The sequence below is a fragment of the Gavialis gangeticus genome, unplaced genomic scaffold, assembly GCF_001723915.1.
Source record: "Gavialis gangeticus isolate Ggan-Ray unplaced genomic scaffold, GavGan_comp1, whole genome shotgun sequence".
In the NCBI taxonomy this organism is placed as follows: domain Eukaryota; kingdom Metazoa; phylum Chordata; order Crocodylia; family Gavialidae; genus Gavialis; species Gavialis gangeticus.
The window spans coordinates 92,825,980-92,842,302 of NW_017729024.1; the positions used below are offsets into that span (position 1 = coordinate 92,825,980).

Genomic DNA, 16,323 nt, shown 5'->3' on the forward strand with positions numbered 1-16,323 from the left:
CTTGCACCTTGGACCCAGCTGGCTGTGGCTGACCTCCTGGCCAAATGGGGCCAGGAGGACATGCTTTGACAGTTCAGAGCAGGCCACCACACCCGGAACATTTTCCGGGCAATAGCTGCCCAAATGGCCAGGCAGGGGCACGCATGGCAGTAGTGCCGCACAAAGGCCCACCCTGGAACCGCAGTCCACTGGCAGCCAGCCCTCTACTGGCTACGCAGTTCCCGTCCATGTCTGGCAGGTGCACAGCAGGTCACAGCCAGGCAGCAGTCCCAACTGCCAGACTGCTGCAGTGGGTAGAGGGTGCAGGGAACTCTCAGGGCTGCTTCAGCAGTCCAGCTGGCACAAGGGGTAGTGTCCCCAGGTACCAATTGGCTGGGCCCCAGAAGCTTCTTGAGAGCTAGTAGCCTTGAGCTACTTGCCAGGGCAGCTTTTTATATTGCTGGGGCCAGGACAGGGCAGCTTTTTATACTGCTGTGGACAGCACAGGTGCTATCCCTGGGCTTTAGCTCCCTCGGCTGGAGATCTGGGAGGAGCCAGGCAGGGTTATGTTGCCCCAAGTGGCACATTTTGTTCCACACCAAAGTGCATGTTTGAGCACGTGTGCTGAATCAAAAAGCCCCAGCTCCAATTTGCACTCCTTCTATTTGAGCTGCTGCAAGCGCACATACCTGCATGTGTGGACATGCACCTTGAGTGCATACCAGTCCCTGGCTTCTTTGCAATTTGTTCCATCGAGGAGGTTACATACCAACTGGAGACACTTCCTCAGCCTGACGAAGGGTATTTAAACACGAAAGCTTGCTAAGAAGAATTTTTCTAACTATTTAAGTTGGTCTAATAATAAAGGATGTAGCAGTGTTTGTTCAATTGACCCTGCACTTGATTTTTTTTTAAAAGGTATTTTGCAGTTTCGTTTATTTAATACTCTATGCCAGTGGTTGGCAACCTTATGCCACTGCAGACTCGAGCTTGCAACCCATCCCCTCATCCCCACGTGCTGCAAATTTCTACCTTCTGAAGTACCCAAGCCATATGTGCTTACTGTCTCACCTCTAATCCTTGGCTCCTCTGCAGCCAGCGTAAGGACAGGCACATGAGAGCAGCAGGAAGGGTGGCAGAGGTGGGTGGTATGAAGGGAATAGGTGGCAACTGCATGGCCCCCTGGCTGGTTTCAACTTTTGCAGGTTGGAGCCAACCTTTTTGCAAGCCAGATCTGGCCTGCAGTTTGTAGGTTGCTGACACTTGTTCTGTGCAGCAGTTGTTTTAAGCTATGCCCTTAATCAAAGGCGTACCTTGCATCCAATTATGTTGTTAATGACAGTATTCACAACCACAAAATCGTGAATTTTTGAGGAGTTCCGTATCCACATGCATGAGAAAGCATGTCAGTTTTGATCTCTTGACATCATCATTATTATTATTATATTGTTGCCCTTCTTACAGGTGTAATGAAACAAAAATACATTGACGTACAAATGGGCTGCTCTTTTCAAATGGGCAGGACTCTTTTGTCCTGTCAGTGCAGAAGAGCAAACATTTTACCTTCTTGACCATAAGGAAGGACAGGAAATCGATATTGCCAATCTCCAGCAAGAGGATTTTACTAAAAGCTATACTTTTTTGTTAATTTTCCATTTTTTTTATTTCAGTAGTTTAATTCATTAATTAGACTACTTGGTCCATTAGATGTATACAGTGTAGTCTGTTGTCTCTAAGATGAACTGTTAGAATTAGTAAAATGTATTTACAGTAAAATTTGATTGACTATTTCAGTTTCTTTTACACTTCATTTTAGTTCATCAAGCAATTGATAGGCATCTTAAAAAAATTTTGAACAAAATAAACACCTTTGTTTTGAAAACGTATAATATGTTTTTCTTTCTTTTTTCTTTTTTAGCTAAACAAATCAAAACCAAAATACCCATTGAAGATTTGGGGGGTTTGTACTGATTGAGTGGGCACTCCCCTCTTCTTTCTCACTAGAAAAGGAAGAGAATGGGGTGAGGCAAGAGGGGCATTAAAGTACAATAAACTTCCATTTAAAAGAAAAACTATAGTTGAAACAAAATTAAAACATTTTTCAATGTATTTTTTTCAAAGAATTTTAACAAAAACAGAATGTTTTGTGATCAAAATCTTTTATTTGCCTCCATAATCTATTTCTGTTAAGGAAAGAAATGTCAGTGAAAAGATTTTGACTAGCTCTGCTCTTCTCCCCTTTTCCGTCCCCTTCCATTGTCCATATTAATATTTTGTGTGGGCCTGAAGTAAAATATGAAACCATAATATTCAAAAGTGAGTCAGGAAGAGAAATGGTGTGCTCCCAGAGATTGAGTATTGGCCAGGGATTCACAGAATTTGGGTTCTGATTCTGGGTCTCCCACTAGTTTGCCATGTGGCTTTAGGCAAGCCACTTTATTTTCATTTCCACTGCCATCCATTCATGGAGAAATGTTGTCTAATACATGTAGACTTTCAAAATGGTTTGAACAAGGTTCATCACAGGAGCCTTCAAAAGAACCAAGCAGTCAGGGGAAAGAGGTTAAGTAGTATAATGGATTAAAACTTGACTACAAGACAGGAGGTAAAGTAAGAATAAACGTGAATTTTCATGAAATTGAGAAAATTAAGAAATAGTTCCACACTGGGCCTGAAGTTTAATGTTATTAGTGATCTGGAAAGGTATCTGAGAAGTGAGGAGGTAAAAGTTGCAGATGACCCAATATTACAAAGATTAATTAGGACTAGAGGAGATTTTAATGAACTTGGGAGAAGCCTAAGCAAGGTGAGCGAGCAAAATGCACAAAGGCAGACAAATTTCAGTATTGATGAGTCCTGTGCATTGGCAGGAAATATTTGAAATTCTTCTGCATGTTATGGGATCCTAACTTAACAGTGTAAACTCAGGAAAGACTGGAAGTCTATGTATGCATGCTTTTCATTGAAAATCTTGGCCCAGTGTGCTGCTCTAGTAAAAGCAAAGAAAATAAAAGGAAGCATAAAGAGTGACTAATACAGAAAGGAAAACCTTTTAACATCATTACATAAATAAGTGATAGATGCTACTTAGGAATATTGTGCATAGCTCTGGTCACTCCCTCTGCAAAAAGATCATGGGGAGTTAGAGGTTAGGTTCAGGGAAGGGTGAAGAGCATAGTTAAGGACTGGGGCAACTGTCACATGAAAATAAAATGTAGATTAGGATTGTTTACCTTAGAAAACAAATGAGTAAGAAGGAATATGATAAAACTGTTAAACAATGAATGACTGTTAAAAGATAGATCAAGAGTGTCTGTCACTAAATTGAGACAACCTAAACTGTAGGTTGCTTTAGAAAATCTGGATGTTCTCCCTGTTGAGAAACATTTTTTCTCCAAAGAACTCTAATAGTTATGATGCTATATGTACGAAACCAAAATCAGGTATTTCTAACCTCTGCAATGTTTTATATAAAAATTGCTGTAAAAGAGTTAAACTAAAGAAATACACATCAATGCCCAAGCCTCATGTCTCAGGCTTTAGTGTACCTTTGTGGTTGATTAGAGACCCCTAAAAATAGGGGCATATAATGGAAATGCTGACAGATTCTAAACTTTCATGGTGGTAATATTCACTGCTATAATTAGGCATACATCTCAGTAGACAATGTAATATGATTGCCCTGTTTATACCAGGACCTGGAAGGCATGTATGTTAATCTGGACAATCCTTTTAAATGGGCTCAGGAAGTGAGTATGTGGAAAAAATAGATGCCAAATGTAATTCATATTAAGACTGGACTTATGTGTATATCAAAAAAATATATTGTTGAAGGATAGTTGATAACCCTGATTAACTGCACAGCTCACTGGCGTCCTGAGGCTATACAAAAGAACACAAGCACTTAATCTGAAAATATTAGGCATAAGGGCAGAGCAGCAGCAGGAATACCATAAAGCTCCCCAACCCCAAGCTCTCCTTATAAATGTTAGGTGATTGAAATTGTTCATATTTTAGCAGAGCTTTTCTTTCTTTTTGTCCTTCTGGTTGAGATAACTGCAGTGGGCATGGAACCCCACAGTACACTTTTCTCTGTATTTTTGCTAAACTGCTAATTTTCCCTTGTGTATTTCAGAGGTCAGAGTCCACCTGTTGCTGAATTCAATTTACTACTGAAAGCACATTCTTTGGAAACATACGGTGTTGATCCCCATCCTTGCAAGGTAACAGTTAAGAATTTTTAATAAATTGTTACCACTCCACAGGTGAATAATGACTTTCATTATAACAGCTGTCAGATACATTGACAGTACCCATGTGCATTGTGCCATTTCTAAAAGAGCCTCCCCAGAAAGTGTGAAAGAGATGTTGCCAGCTTATAAAATGCTGATTGGTTGGCATGTATGTATACTGCCTTCCACAGTCAGCATGACACTGAAGCTGGGGATGTTAGTATAAGATTTTTCTAAGGACTTGGTGTTATAACTACCATAATTCTGTCCCATTCCTGGGAGCAATTTATAAAATATATTATATACTACATAGCATATAATAATCCTCATAAAATAGATGATATAGCCCTCTTAAAAAAACAGTAACTTATTTGAATTTCACAAGGAAAACTTTGGATTTTAGTTTTTTGTACAAAAAGTCAGATTAGTGTGCTGTTAGATTTCCTGTGACTATTTCCAAATCCCCATATTGCTGAATATAACCTGCTTTGTTATGTTGTAAAACAAAGGATTTGGAAATAGTGACAGGAAAACTAGATAGTATGAAACTGATCTGAACCTTTGCTCAAAAAACTGGAACCCAAAGTTTTTTATGTGAAATTCAAAGAAGTTTGGCTTAATGACCTAAAGAAAAATACTAGATATCTTTTTACTTCCTGGTTTCTGCCAGTATTGGAAATTTTTAATTACTTCAGTATAGGAAGTATTGTAGCAATGTTTGCAGCACAGATGATATGAAGAAGTTCTAGAAGTTGCATGAGAGACCTTGATCTTGTGGAATTTCTCGACCAAAGTATCAGGACTTGTAGTAGAGATGATATCTTTTATTAGACCAACAAGATTTTTGCAAAAAAAAGTCTTTAATTGCAAGCTTAAAGAATTTTTTTTGCAAAAAATCTTCTTGGTCTAATAAAAGATATCATCTTTTATGAGTCTGGATTGCCTTTTCCTCTAGACCAATATGGCTACAATCTGGATACCTAGACCAAAGTATGTCATTTGGAGCTGATTGTGAATCCTTTGCTTATGTTGGTCAGTAATTGATATTAGATGGATATTTCTAAAAATATGTATTCATCACTGTGAAGAGGCCTAAGTGTTAGTCACGTGCCAAGAAGAAAGAAAAATGCAGGTTGGTTTAACAGTAGCTGAGTGTTGCTCAGGATTGAGGTCTGAGGTTTAGAAAAGCCTAGTGGACAGAAAAATCATAGTTAAAAAAACAACCACCTACATCTAACGTATCAGTGACCCCGAATAAGAATTTATGCCATAAAAAAGAATGTTTTCCAAATAAGGAAAAGAATTAAGACATCAACTGTACACATATTTGTTATTCTCTTTTTATTTCAAGGATTCAACGGGGACAACTACATTTTTAGGATTCACAGCCACAGGCTTTGTAGTTTTCCAGGGAAATAAAAGAATTCATTTGTTAAAATGGTGAGTGCATTAACTGAAAGTGGATTACTCTACAAGAGTGTGTTTCTCTTCCTCCACTTCTCCCTGTTTCCTCTAAGGGAGCTTCACGTGAAACGCTGACAATTCTTTGTCCTTCCATATTTTTTTTAAAGGATTCGAGATCACAAATAAAAGCGAATTTGGTGGTTTCTTTCTTCTTAGTTTTTGGATGTTAGTCTGTATGCCAAATCCACGTTAAAACTTGAAGTCAACTTAATTGACAGAAATGCTCAGAAATTGAGTAGCAGCAAAGTTACGGGTCAGTAATGAGGTAATAATTCCAGAGATGCCTAGGGGAGTTTGTACATCTCCTACCTCATTATGCTTTGCTCATGCATGCACTATCTCTTCCGCATTCAATTAGGAAAAGGAAATATGAGATTCTGTTCTTCTAACTGCTTGGAGTGTGGGAGGAGGTTAGGGATCCATATGTTCATAGATTATCTTTCCTTTGTAGATTTTTTTAACAACAGGGAGACTTGGTTCCTATGTTTTTTTTTTCTGGAGGTAACTCACTTCATTTTTCAGGATTTTCAGTTATAGGACATATCCAAAACAGTATGACAACATGAGGGGAAGGTGCATTGTATCTCTTGTGACAGCATTTCTCTCTGTAATGTCTGATGGAATAATTTAATCAGAGATTATGGTGCAGTCCACATATTTTTACTTTATATAGTTTTACCAAACAGCAATAAACAGCCACCTGCCTCAGTAGGCCCTTTCACTGCGAGTTTCAAAATAAAAACAATGTCAACCCACGCTTGAAAAAGGAAAGCTAATCTGCAGTTTGCAGCCTTTTCTTAAACCACTGGGAGCCCTTCATTATCCTCTTATTGTGTCCTCTAAAGGCCTGATTAGGCAGTGTGGAGAGCGCAAACAATTCCTGAACAGCTTCTCCTGAACAGGAGCAACGGCTTGCCAGATAGGAGTTGTTTGTCCATAGTGGGCTTTTGTACACACGATCATGTGATGCCATTAACATGTACACATGATGGAAATTTCACTCTGTGTAGCTTAATGGCATCACACTGTGCATGTTCAAGAGTTTTGGGGTTTTGCAGTGACTTTGCATCATTGCAAATGAAACTACATCCAGATGTAGTTTAGTTTGCAACAATGCTTTGCAGCTGTCAGCTCACCCCCTGACCACAAGAGAGGTGGGCAGGCTCTGCAGAAAAAAAGGATCATGCCCCTCACTGCTTCTGCCTTCAGGAGGGCACCTGCTGAAGGAAAAGGTGGCGAGGGACCCCATTTTTTTTTTTGGTGGAGTCTGTCTGCCTCTCCCACGCCTGGGAGGCAAGCAGCCAGTGGGCTGAGTGGTGCCTGAGCTGGAGGTGGGCTCCGGTCCTTCCCTCTGCAGTTGAGAGGCAGCACCCAACCTGATCCAACTCTTCCCTGACCCCAGACTGGCTGGGGTAGCACCTAGCCTGCTGGCAGCCTGCCCGTGTGGCCCCAGGGGGTGCCACCACCACAGAGGGAAAGACTGGGGCCCCCCACAGCTGAGGGGCTGCTCGGCCCACCAGCAGCTTGCCCCCCACCTGTGGGCAGGCTCCGACAAAAACCAAAAAAAAAAACAACAAAAAAGGATCAGGCCCCTGGCTGTAATGTGACGGAAGAATTTAAACAGTGGGCTTCAATTAAAAACCCACCGTTTCAATTTAGGAGGCATACAATGCAACCTTGGGTATTAACTCCTGTCACGTGTACAAGTGCCCAGTGTTCCCAGACTGTCATCTGAGTGGGACTAGATAAGAAGTCTGGCAACCGTTTTGCAGAAGGCAACAAGGGAAGGACAACCAATTAGATAGGGCTTTCTTTATAGACCGTTTTTGATTTGTCTATAAGACCCACAAAAAGGTCTTGGTCCAATAGGACTCATGTCATCCCTGTATGCTACATCTTTTTTAAGCATAACGTAATTAGCTCAGAACACATGGTGCTCTCACTGGCTTTCACTCAAATTTTGGGTGCATAGCATTTCTGAAAGTCATGTTCCTAGTGTGTAAATACAAGCTAAGGTTGTGAATGGAGATGTATGTTGCTGCTGTCAAGATATCTGTCTCATATTCTTGAGAGTGGTATAGGGGGATCCCTTGAAGATCCTCACAAACTTATTTTTGGGTTTGGAGGTGCAGAGCAGAAGCCCATTGAAGAGGCTCAGTTTTTTGTGGCTCAGAGTGTTGCAAAACTCACATATAAGCTCCTGAAAAATGATGGACATGCTTCAATCTAAGGCTTTCGTTAAAGTGGCTAAGGAGAAATCTGATAGCATACTGTACCATGTGCCATTTTACTACATGATTCTGCTTTTGTTAATAACAAATATTTTCTATTATTTGGAGCTAGAAATTGGGTTATCTTCCAATATAGCTGGTTGAGTCATCACCTTTCTTTGATTTAATTAGATCAAGTGTTCTCACATTGCCTTTTGCCACCAGAATTCTTTGTTGTTTTCTTCTGAAATGTACTGTTGTGCTCTTCTGAATACTTTTGAAGGCTGAAGAGTGAGCTCCTTCTCTGTGAATATTATTAAAGGTATTAGGCATAATTCCACTCCCTTTGGTATGTAAAATAGACAGCTTTCTAGCTGTGTACCTGGGCAGTTTTGGCCATGTCTCTGTACTGTGGGTGACAGACTGAGCATTGTTAGGTGGCTACACACTGGCCAGACACTGAGCATAAATTTGGGAGGATGAAAGCCCTCCCATGTTTTAGCTCCAATAGCTGAGCAGTTAGGGGCACTTGCCCAGGAAGCAGGAGACTCAGGGCACTGTTACACATGCTCCAGTGGGTGGGAGAGGCGGTGCTTTAATTAGAGCGGCTCTGAAAGCTACTGTTTTTAAGTGCGGAAATACTGATACATGAGACGCAGGAGGCTGCTTTAGCATGGTAATTACTCAATTAATCGAGTCTGACCTGATGCACTGTAATTAAGTCTGCCTCCATGCTCATGTACAGGCACCCTCAGGTTCTAAGCCCCGTCATCCAAAGGCATTTGAATGCATGGCTGTCTCGCATCCCAGCACAGCGGGTAGCCATTATCCAGAATCCTCTCCAAAACTCCTTCTGAAGCTGAGCGTCTGTCCCTGACATTTTAATAGTTATTGGATGGAAGGGATGGAGGGGAAGTTTCTCCCCCATTGGGAACAAAGGTGCAGATTAGAAATCAGGGCTCACTCCCACCCAGGGCAGCAGCTGTCTCACTGAGCCACATACTCTCTGCTTGTTCTCTTAAGACTTCCTGGTCTCACATAATCTCCCAGGGGGTCAGCTTTCAAGGAAGCACTGGAGAGGCAATTGGATAATACCTAAAATGTAGTGTGATGGTTAGAGCATTGTGCTGGGAAGCTAGAGTGTTGCAGATTCAAACCTCCTCTGGGCAAGGACTACCTAGGGCTAGTGCCCTAGCCACTCGGATATTGGGGCTAAAAACATGGGAGGGTCCTCCTTTGGCATCTGATACCTGTTAGTTGTGGGTTTCTGGCCAACTACATTTTGGTAACTGTGATGTATGCATCCACAATGAGCATGTGTAGATAACCATGTACCTGCCTGGCCAGTGTGTAGCTGCCTGTGCATGTATGTTCCTAGGCATCCACATTTCAGGGGAAATAGAATTTCTACCTGCACGTTTTTTGTCAGAAACTCAGAAAAGCATAGAAATCCGCTCTTTAGATACACAGGGCATGTCCAGATGAACAGAGGATGCAGTATATGGCACCGCAGACACGCCTGTGGTGCCATGTACTGCGCATTCAGTTGTTATCCATACTACAAGGGAGCAGCACAGAGTGTTTTTTATCCAGGGGTCAAAAAAACCCATGAAAAAAAAAAGTGGAGTGGTGCATGTACAGGCAGTGTGCGCCACTCAAAAGTGCAGCTGGGCTGCCTGGAGCCATGCTGCGGCTGCTGGCCAGGCTCTGCGTGGCAGATTCCTCGCTGCTGCAGCCTCAGAAGGCCCCCAGGACCCCAGGTAAGGCTGCTGGGGCCAGCCCAGTGCTAGCCCCAATGTCCCCTACTGCCCCTGGGGTAACTTGCCGTGTGCCAGAGTGGGTGTGGCATGGACGTTCCCTGGGGACAGCTAGCAGTGGCGCAAGGAGCTATGTTCCTGGCCACAGAGGGTAACAGAATTCTGCATATAGTTTCTCCAAACTGCAAAAAGGCAGCCTGACCTAGATTAACACAAATAGGATAATCATTTCACTTTGTTTCTTCAAGAATTTTCTCTTGAGTTCATACCTCCCATTATGTTCTAGAAAATACATGCACCTCAAACTATTTGGTCAATAAGAGGGTAAAATTCTGAGTATTAGTGTTGTCAGAGAGTCTCAGTTGAAATTGCCTTCAACTGTTGAATCATTAGATTGTATCAGTGGTATGAATGATATATGATAAAAATGCCAGTAGAGAGTAAAAGGTATCAGTCAGAAAGTTTTTCTAGTAACACAGTCGTCTGACCCCAGAGCTCTTTCCAGGGCATGGGGTCAGACTTGATGACCTACTGAGGTCTCTTCTGACCCTAACATCTATGAATCTATGAATTTCTCCTTGTCTGTAGGAACTTTCCACTGTCAGCCATCTGTATGCCTAGAGTTTCAAGATTTTAACTTCCTAGTGGGTTCCAAGATTTTTAAGATAAAAAATATTCCAAAGTATATTTATACTGCATGGATATAAGTTTATGTCCACTTTTCAGCTTCCTACTCTTTCCTCTGTGGCTCAAGTGAACTTTTTAAAGGCTTACAAAGATATGGAAAGCATAACACTCTAGATGTATGTTCTCTCCTCTGAGGAAAGTTGGTATATTACTTTACTCATTTTTATGCTACGTGATTTCCACTACCTACCAGACTGCCATTGACACAATAGCATTTTCCCCATGGCAGCCTACTTTGCATTTGTGCATTAGTGATATTTTATACAAAATCACCTTTACCTGTAATTCTTTTCTTTACTTACAAGATTTTTTCTTCTTAGGGGTGATGTCTATAAATTGAAATTTGAAGGGAAGACATTTTATGTGTTTGGAGCTCAGAGAGAGGTTAGATATGCTTTTCATACTAACTTTTTAAATGTGGTTTGGATTTAACCAGAAATATATTCATAATAATTTTAACTTTAATTTAAAAATGACATTTTTAAACTGATGGTGTACAAATGAAGTATTAGACATAAAAAACAAAATAAACATGAGCCTTTTTCTTTTGTCTTTGGGAAGGTATATTTCATTTGGCAGAGATTACATTACAGATGCAAACATCTGTCAGTTTATCTAACACATTCCTTGTGCAGTGTAGGATTGTCCTCTGTGTTTTATTTCCTATTACTTGAGCAGTCAGGTTTTAAGGATCAAAATGATTGAGTTGCACAGCCATAGTCTGTCAGATTCCTGGCCATTACATGTATCAGATTTTCAAGAGGGTTTTAACACAGAGGAGAATCCACTCAGGGCTTTGTTATATTTTACATTGTATGCCGCACAAATGTTAATCAGCTTATGGCTCAGTGGAGCAGTCACATCTTAAGGCCACAAACCATCTCTGACTGTGCTTTACTTTTACAGTTGTGACTTGCCACTAGAGGCTTGGTGAGTAGGGGCAGGACTAGGAACTGCACACAGCCCCAGGCAGAGGTGTTATCCCATAATGTTCCCATAATGTTCTTTGGGATTTTCTGTGGTTCAGAACTCTTTGAGCCCTAAATCTGAGGTTTATTCAGTCTGAGGGCTAAAAGGTAGTTGAAACATCCCTGGCACCCCAGGTGATGCCAGGACCAAACACATGCAGGGGCTGGAGCTCATGTGGCTGAGTGGGGGGAAGGGGGTACTAGCTGTGGAGCAGGGAGCACATAGGAGCCACCGTGGCTGTTGGGTACTCCAGGATTGTGGTGCTGGCTCTGCCCAATGGGAGCAGTGAGTTGGTCCAGGTGGTGATGGAAAGCACTGCAACCACTGTGTACTTGCTGTGCCCAGTGGGAGAACTGAGCCAGTTTGGGCAGTGGCAGGAGGCAGCTCAGCCACTGTGAGCTCCAGGGCTGCAGTGCTTGCTCTGCCTAGCATGCCAGGGGGCCACCACCTAGACTGGCTCAGTGCTCCCACTGCGCAAAGCTAGTACCACAGCCCTGGAGCATCCTGGGACACTGGAAGACTTCACCTTGGGCATAATAGCTATGGGGAGTGGCCACACGTTAATGGAACAGGAGCAAAGCTATGTGGATTAGAGATAATCCTGCTGTCTCTAATACAAATAATGAGTACTTTAAGCCACTTAAAGATGTTAACATGCAGCCAGTCCAGGGGGTTAAGAGTTCCAGAAGCTGCCTAAAATTACTGTGTAACAGGGCCCTTATTTGGGTTGGCTAGTAGGCTGCTAGGTGTCTGTATAGGTCAGGGGTGGGCAAAATGGCAGATGCAGCTGGTGGCTGGACTCCATTTCCCAGCAGACTCTGCCTGCATTGCAGCAACCAGTTTCCCTGGGGACCCCAGTAGCGGCAGCACAGTGATGGCACGAGGACAGGGTTTCAATGGAAACTGGCCCCAGAAGCTCTGGCAGGATGTGTGGCTGGGCAGGATGCTGCTCCATGACTGGGATCTTGCAATGGTGACAGCCTGGTCCAGAGCCAGGGCAGAGCTTCAATCTGCTGTCTGCATGGCCCTGCCTGGGGCATGCAGGCTGCAGATCTGCCCTGGCTCTGGACCACACTGCCACCACCACAAGATCCCAGCCCCAGAGCTACTCCCTACCCAGCTGCATGCTGTGCTAGCACAGCTGGGGCTGGTCTCTATGGAAACCCTGGCCCTGCACTGTCATGGTGCCACTTCACCCCTGGCCCTCTCCATGAAAACCAGCTGTAGAGATATGGACAGGGACTACTGGGAAATGTAGTCTGTTATGGTCCTGATCTGGCCCATGGACTGGACTTTGCCCACCACTGGTATAGGTAGTCTTCTGTATTTAGGAACACTGTCATCAGTTATCTAGCTTTCTCTCCAGCTAGAGAGAGACTGTCCAATTTACTTGGACCATCAGAGTGATGCTTGAGCATTACAGGGCAATGATGTGGGGCAGCTTTGCCTCAGAAGTTACAGGCAAGGAGCTACACCACACCAAGGAAATGTAGACATAAGCCACTTAGAAAATTTTGGTCTTGAATGGTTTTTCCGGCAGAATGGAAAAGTAAAGGTTTTTGTGATATCTTTTATTGGACCAATTTATATGATTGAAAGGCCTACAAAAACAAAAAAACCTTGCTCCTTGCCTATTTCCTAGGCCATCACAGCTAAAACAACACTCCAACTGTAGTCCAGCAGACAGACTCATTATCAGTTCTCTAGAACACCATTTCATAGCCTAATATAATTCAACCTTTTTTTCCTTCTTTTTTTCCTTTGTGCTCAGAAAAAGACGATGTTGTCATTCCATACTTCTACACCAGCAGCCTGCAAGCACCTTTGGAAGTGTGGAGTGGAGAACCAGGCTTTTTATAAGTAAGTATATATTAGTTTATCATAGCAAAAGAAAAGAAATGTGCACTTAGGTAGAAGATGGCTCAGTTTGAAATGTTCTGTTTCCTTAACAGGCTGAAAGACATGAATGCCATTGCTGCATCATTAAATATGGATGAAAAAGCATGTTTGGATAAAAATATCAATTAGTGTATCAAGCTATAATACTCCATTTTAAGTGTGCATTATAAGCTTTTTCATTTGAGAAGGCTTTTCATGGGGTTTTTTTTAGGAAAATGGGGGGGTGGGGGTTAGGAAAAAAATTGCTTTTGTTCTAGTGAAATCCCCTGTTCTTGTGAAGGCTTTAGAGGCAGTTTCCACTGGGAGTCGGGGAACATGGTGGTTGTTCTTGGCTCAGCTGTTTATGACATGAAAACTTGAGCAAGCCACTTGATTCTTTTGCATCTCCAGATCCCCATCTGTAAAAAGAAAAGTATTATGTTCTTCACTTCCATTAAGTGCTTTGAGATCTGTGGAGGCAGAATTCTAAGCAATAAAGTACTGCTTTACCTGGGTACTTTTTCTAGTAAAAAATATTTTCTGTTGTAATCCAAGCAGTAGTAACTGGTGAAGAGAAATTCTACAGCATTAATTAATACAGCTGAAAAAGATAAAAGTGCCCCTGAAGCATTTTGGAAAGTTGTCATACATTCACTTCTGAAAAAATCAGTTTTATCAGAAGGAATAAGGCTCGAAGCAGCCCCCATCCCACACACACTCATAAAGGAGCCCTGCAGATAATTTCTCATTAAAAAGAATTACTTTTTTTTTCTTTGCTTTCACCCTGTTGACTTCATTAGAACTTTCTCCTTAATATATTAACTTTTCCCTTTAGGCACATAGCTTTCATTTGTGCTGTTTAGTGTTTCTTTACAGCATCTTGGATATATAAAAGTACGTGGAATGTAACCAATGCTAGAAGGTGGAGAGACAACTTGCAACTGGGTAGACAGAATTTATTCTAATTAGTTGTTTTACGGTGGAGGTGGTTTCTTCTTTCAGCTTAATGCTGATGCAGGTGTGTTGAGTGACTGACACACAATATAGCATTACAATACAAACTTTGGAGCTCTTAAATATTTTTCCTTCCTTCCTTGAATGCTTTAAACAGTACCTCCCAGTAATTCAGCTTCAATGTAAAGAGTGTTTACAAGGAAAATATACATCCTGTTTTTATCTTTTTATTTTTTTTCTTTATTATTTTATATTACTAGGAGTAATTGGAGGAAATGGGGGGCAAATTTCTCCCAGCTGTAATCAGAGGAGAGAAGTCAAATACATTTGCCTTGAGTATTAAATGCACTCAAAGCATAGCTGTCTGAAGTGGTATAGAATATCATTTCTTTTTAGCAGTTTGTTCTACTAGTTAAATAGTGGCATTATTCACAAGCTGGTTTCCCACCAACATACCCCATGTACTGTTTTCTCTGCTTCAGTTTTCCCATGGATTCCATGCAGCCCTGTGGGTTTATTTCTTCAACACTCAAATATATATTTGCCTAGGCACACTTTTGTGTCTTGACATAATGGAGCTATGTTATTAGGTTAATAAAGAGATGATTGGCAGTGAGATCTCAAATGTAGATGCTGACTAATTAAGAAATAGTAATTTCTGTGAGTCAGAATCGAGGCATCCCTCCGTAACTTTTGTGACCTGAATGGCACCCCATTTCAAAAATGAATTTATTTATTACAGGGTTTGCCTCCTTGCAGAGGGCATAGGCAGCAGGGGTGGGGGAGCAGTTAGGCAGGGGGAACTTGAGCCTGCCCTTAGCTGCTTATTTCCTCACACCTGAAGCCTGCCTTTTATCTGCTTATCTCTTCACACCTCTTTTATCTCCTTATACTTCCTGTGGCACCCTTCAAAAGATCTCAGGGCACCCAAGGGCACCCTGGTTGAGAATCACTGTTGCAAGTCAGCAGTATGCAAAGTTTAAGTAGTCATTTTAACAAAACATCTACACTCAAAGCTTCTTACTGAGTAGTAATGTGCTAAAGAAAAAAAAAGGTATATCTGAATGCCTCTTGAGTAAATGAAGGGTAGTAAGGGATTTTTCTTAATATTTTTTACACCTGATTCAAAGATTCATAGAGACATAAAGTTGATAACAGATCTGAGAGGGCCAGGACAGAGAGTGTAACCAGATCTCAGTCAGGGAGATGACCGGACCATCGAGCAAACCCAAAGGCTCATAGGAAATAGTGAGAGAACAGCTTATAGATACCAACAAAGTTGAGAACCAAGAACTATGATGATAATAGAAGGCCAGCCAAGATCAGATTTGGGACTCTGAGAAACTGACCACCTCTTGACCCCAGAAAATCATATTTTTTAAAATTGCTGGTGTAGTGACCATAAGTTCATGTTGATGTAATGGACAGGAAATGCACTTGGTTGTTTGCCAGCCAAGTGAGAGGATAGCAAGGCCTTTGTGCATCGCTGCTGAAAGCTTAATCAATGGTTAAAATCACTAATTACTGAGAACACTGCATAGAATATAAACCCCTTAGGCACTGACTGCATATCATTATTTAAAATTTATACACTATCCATAAGATGTTTTAATTAAACCCAACAAAGTCTTGCATGCCATTACAGATAGTGAAAAATTTAATCAGTTAAATTTGGGTCATGGTTTTAAATATTTTTCCACAGCTATAATTTTTTAGAAAAATGAAAGCTGAGATTCTTTGCACTTTATGTGATTTCAGAAACTAGGGCCCCATGCATTCTTATATTTTCATTCAGTCCTGTGTTATAACATTCATTTTATAGCTATTATTCATACCTATGTGAAAACAAGTTTTTTAGGGCTTATACAGTCATAGAATAATAGACAATTAGGGTTGGAAGGGACCTCAGAAGGTCATCAAGTCCAACCCCCGCTCAAAGCAGGACCATCCCCAGCTAGACCATTCCAGCCAGCATTTTGTCGAGTCAGGGCTTAAAAACCTCCAAGCATGGAGAGTGAGGGAATTGATATGAAGTCAGTTTGACATTTCAAAACCACAGAATATCAGGAAGATGGTTGTATTAAAATTCTGCTGTCCTTGATCTATGAAAACCATCCTTCAAACTCTGATTAATGTAGCGAAAGGTTGTTGCATGCTGACTCGGTTATTAGACCGGGGAGACTTTGTTGTAGG

At 41.6% G+C, this 16,323-nt stretch overlaps 1 protein-coding gene across 1 annotated transcript in view; it reads left to right on the forward strand.

Annotated features, from left to right (window-relative positions):
• The window catches only part of FRMD3 (FERM domain containing 3), an 87,822-nt gene that overhangs the window by 44,347 nt on the left and 27,152 nt on the right, over positions 1-16,323 (forward strand). Inside the window, exons 4-7 of the mRNA XM_019517409.1 lie at positions 4,115-4,202; positions 5,563-5,651; positions 10,650-10,713; positions 13,070-13,158. Of these exons, the coding sequence (XP_019372954.1) occupies positions 4,115-4,202; positions 5,563-5,651; positions 10,650-10,713; positions 13,070-13,158 (330 nt within the window). The remainder of the gene's footprint in view (positions 1-4,114; positions 4,203-5,562; positions 5,652-10,649; positions 10,714-13,069; positions 13,159-16,323) is intronic.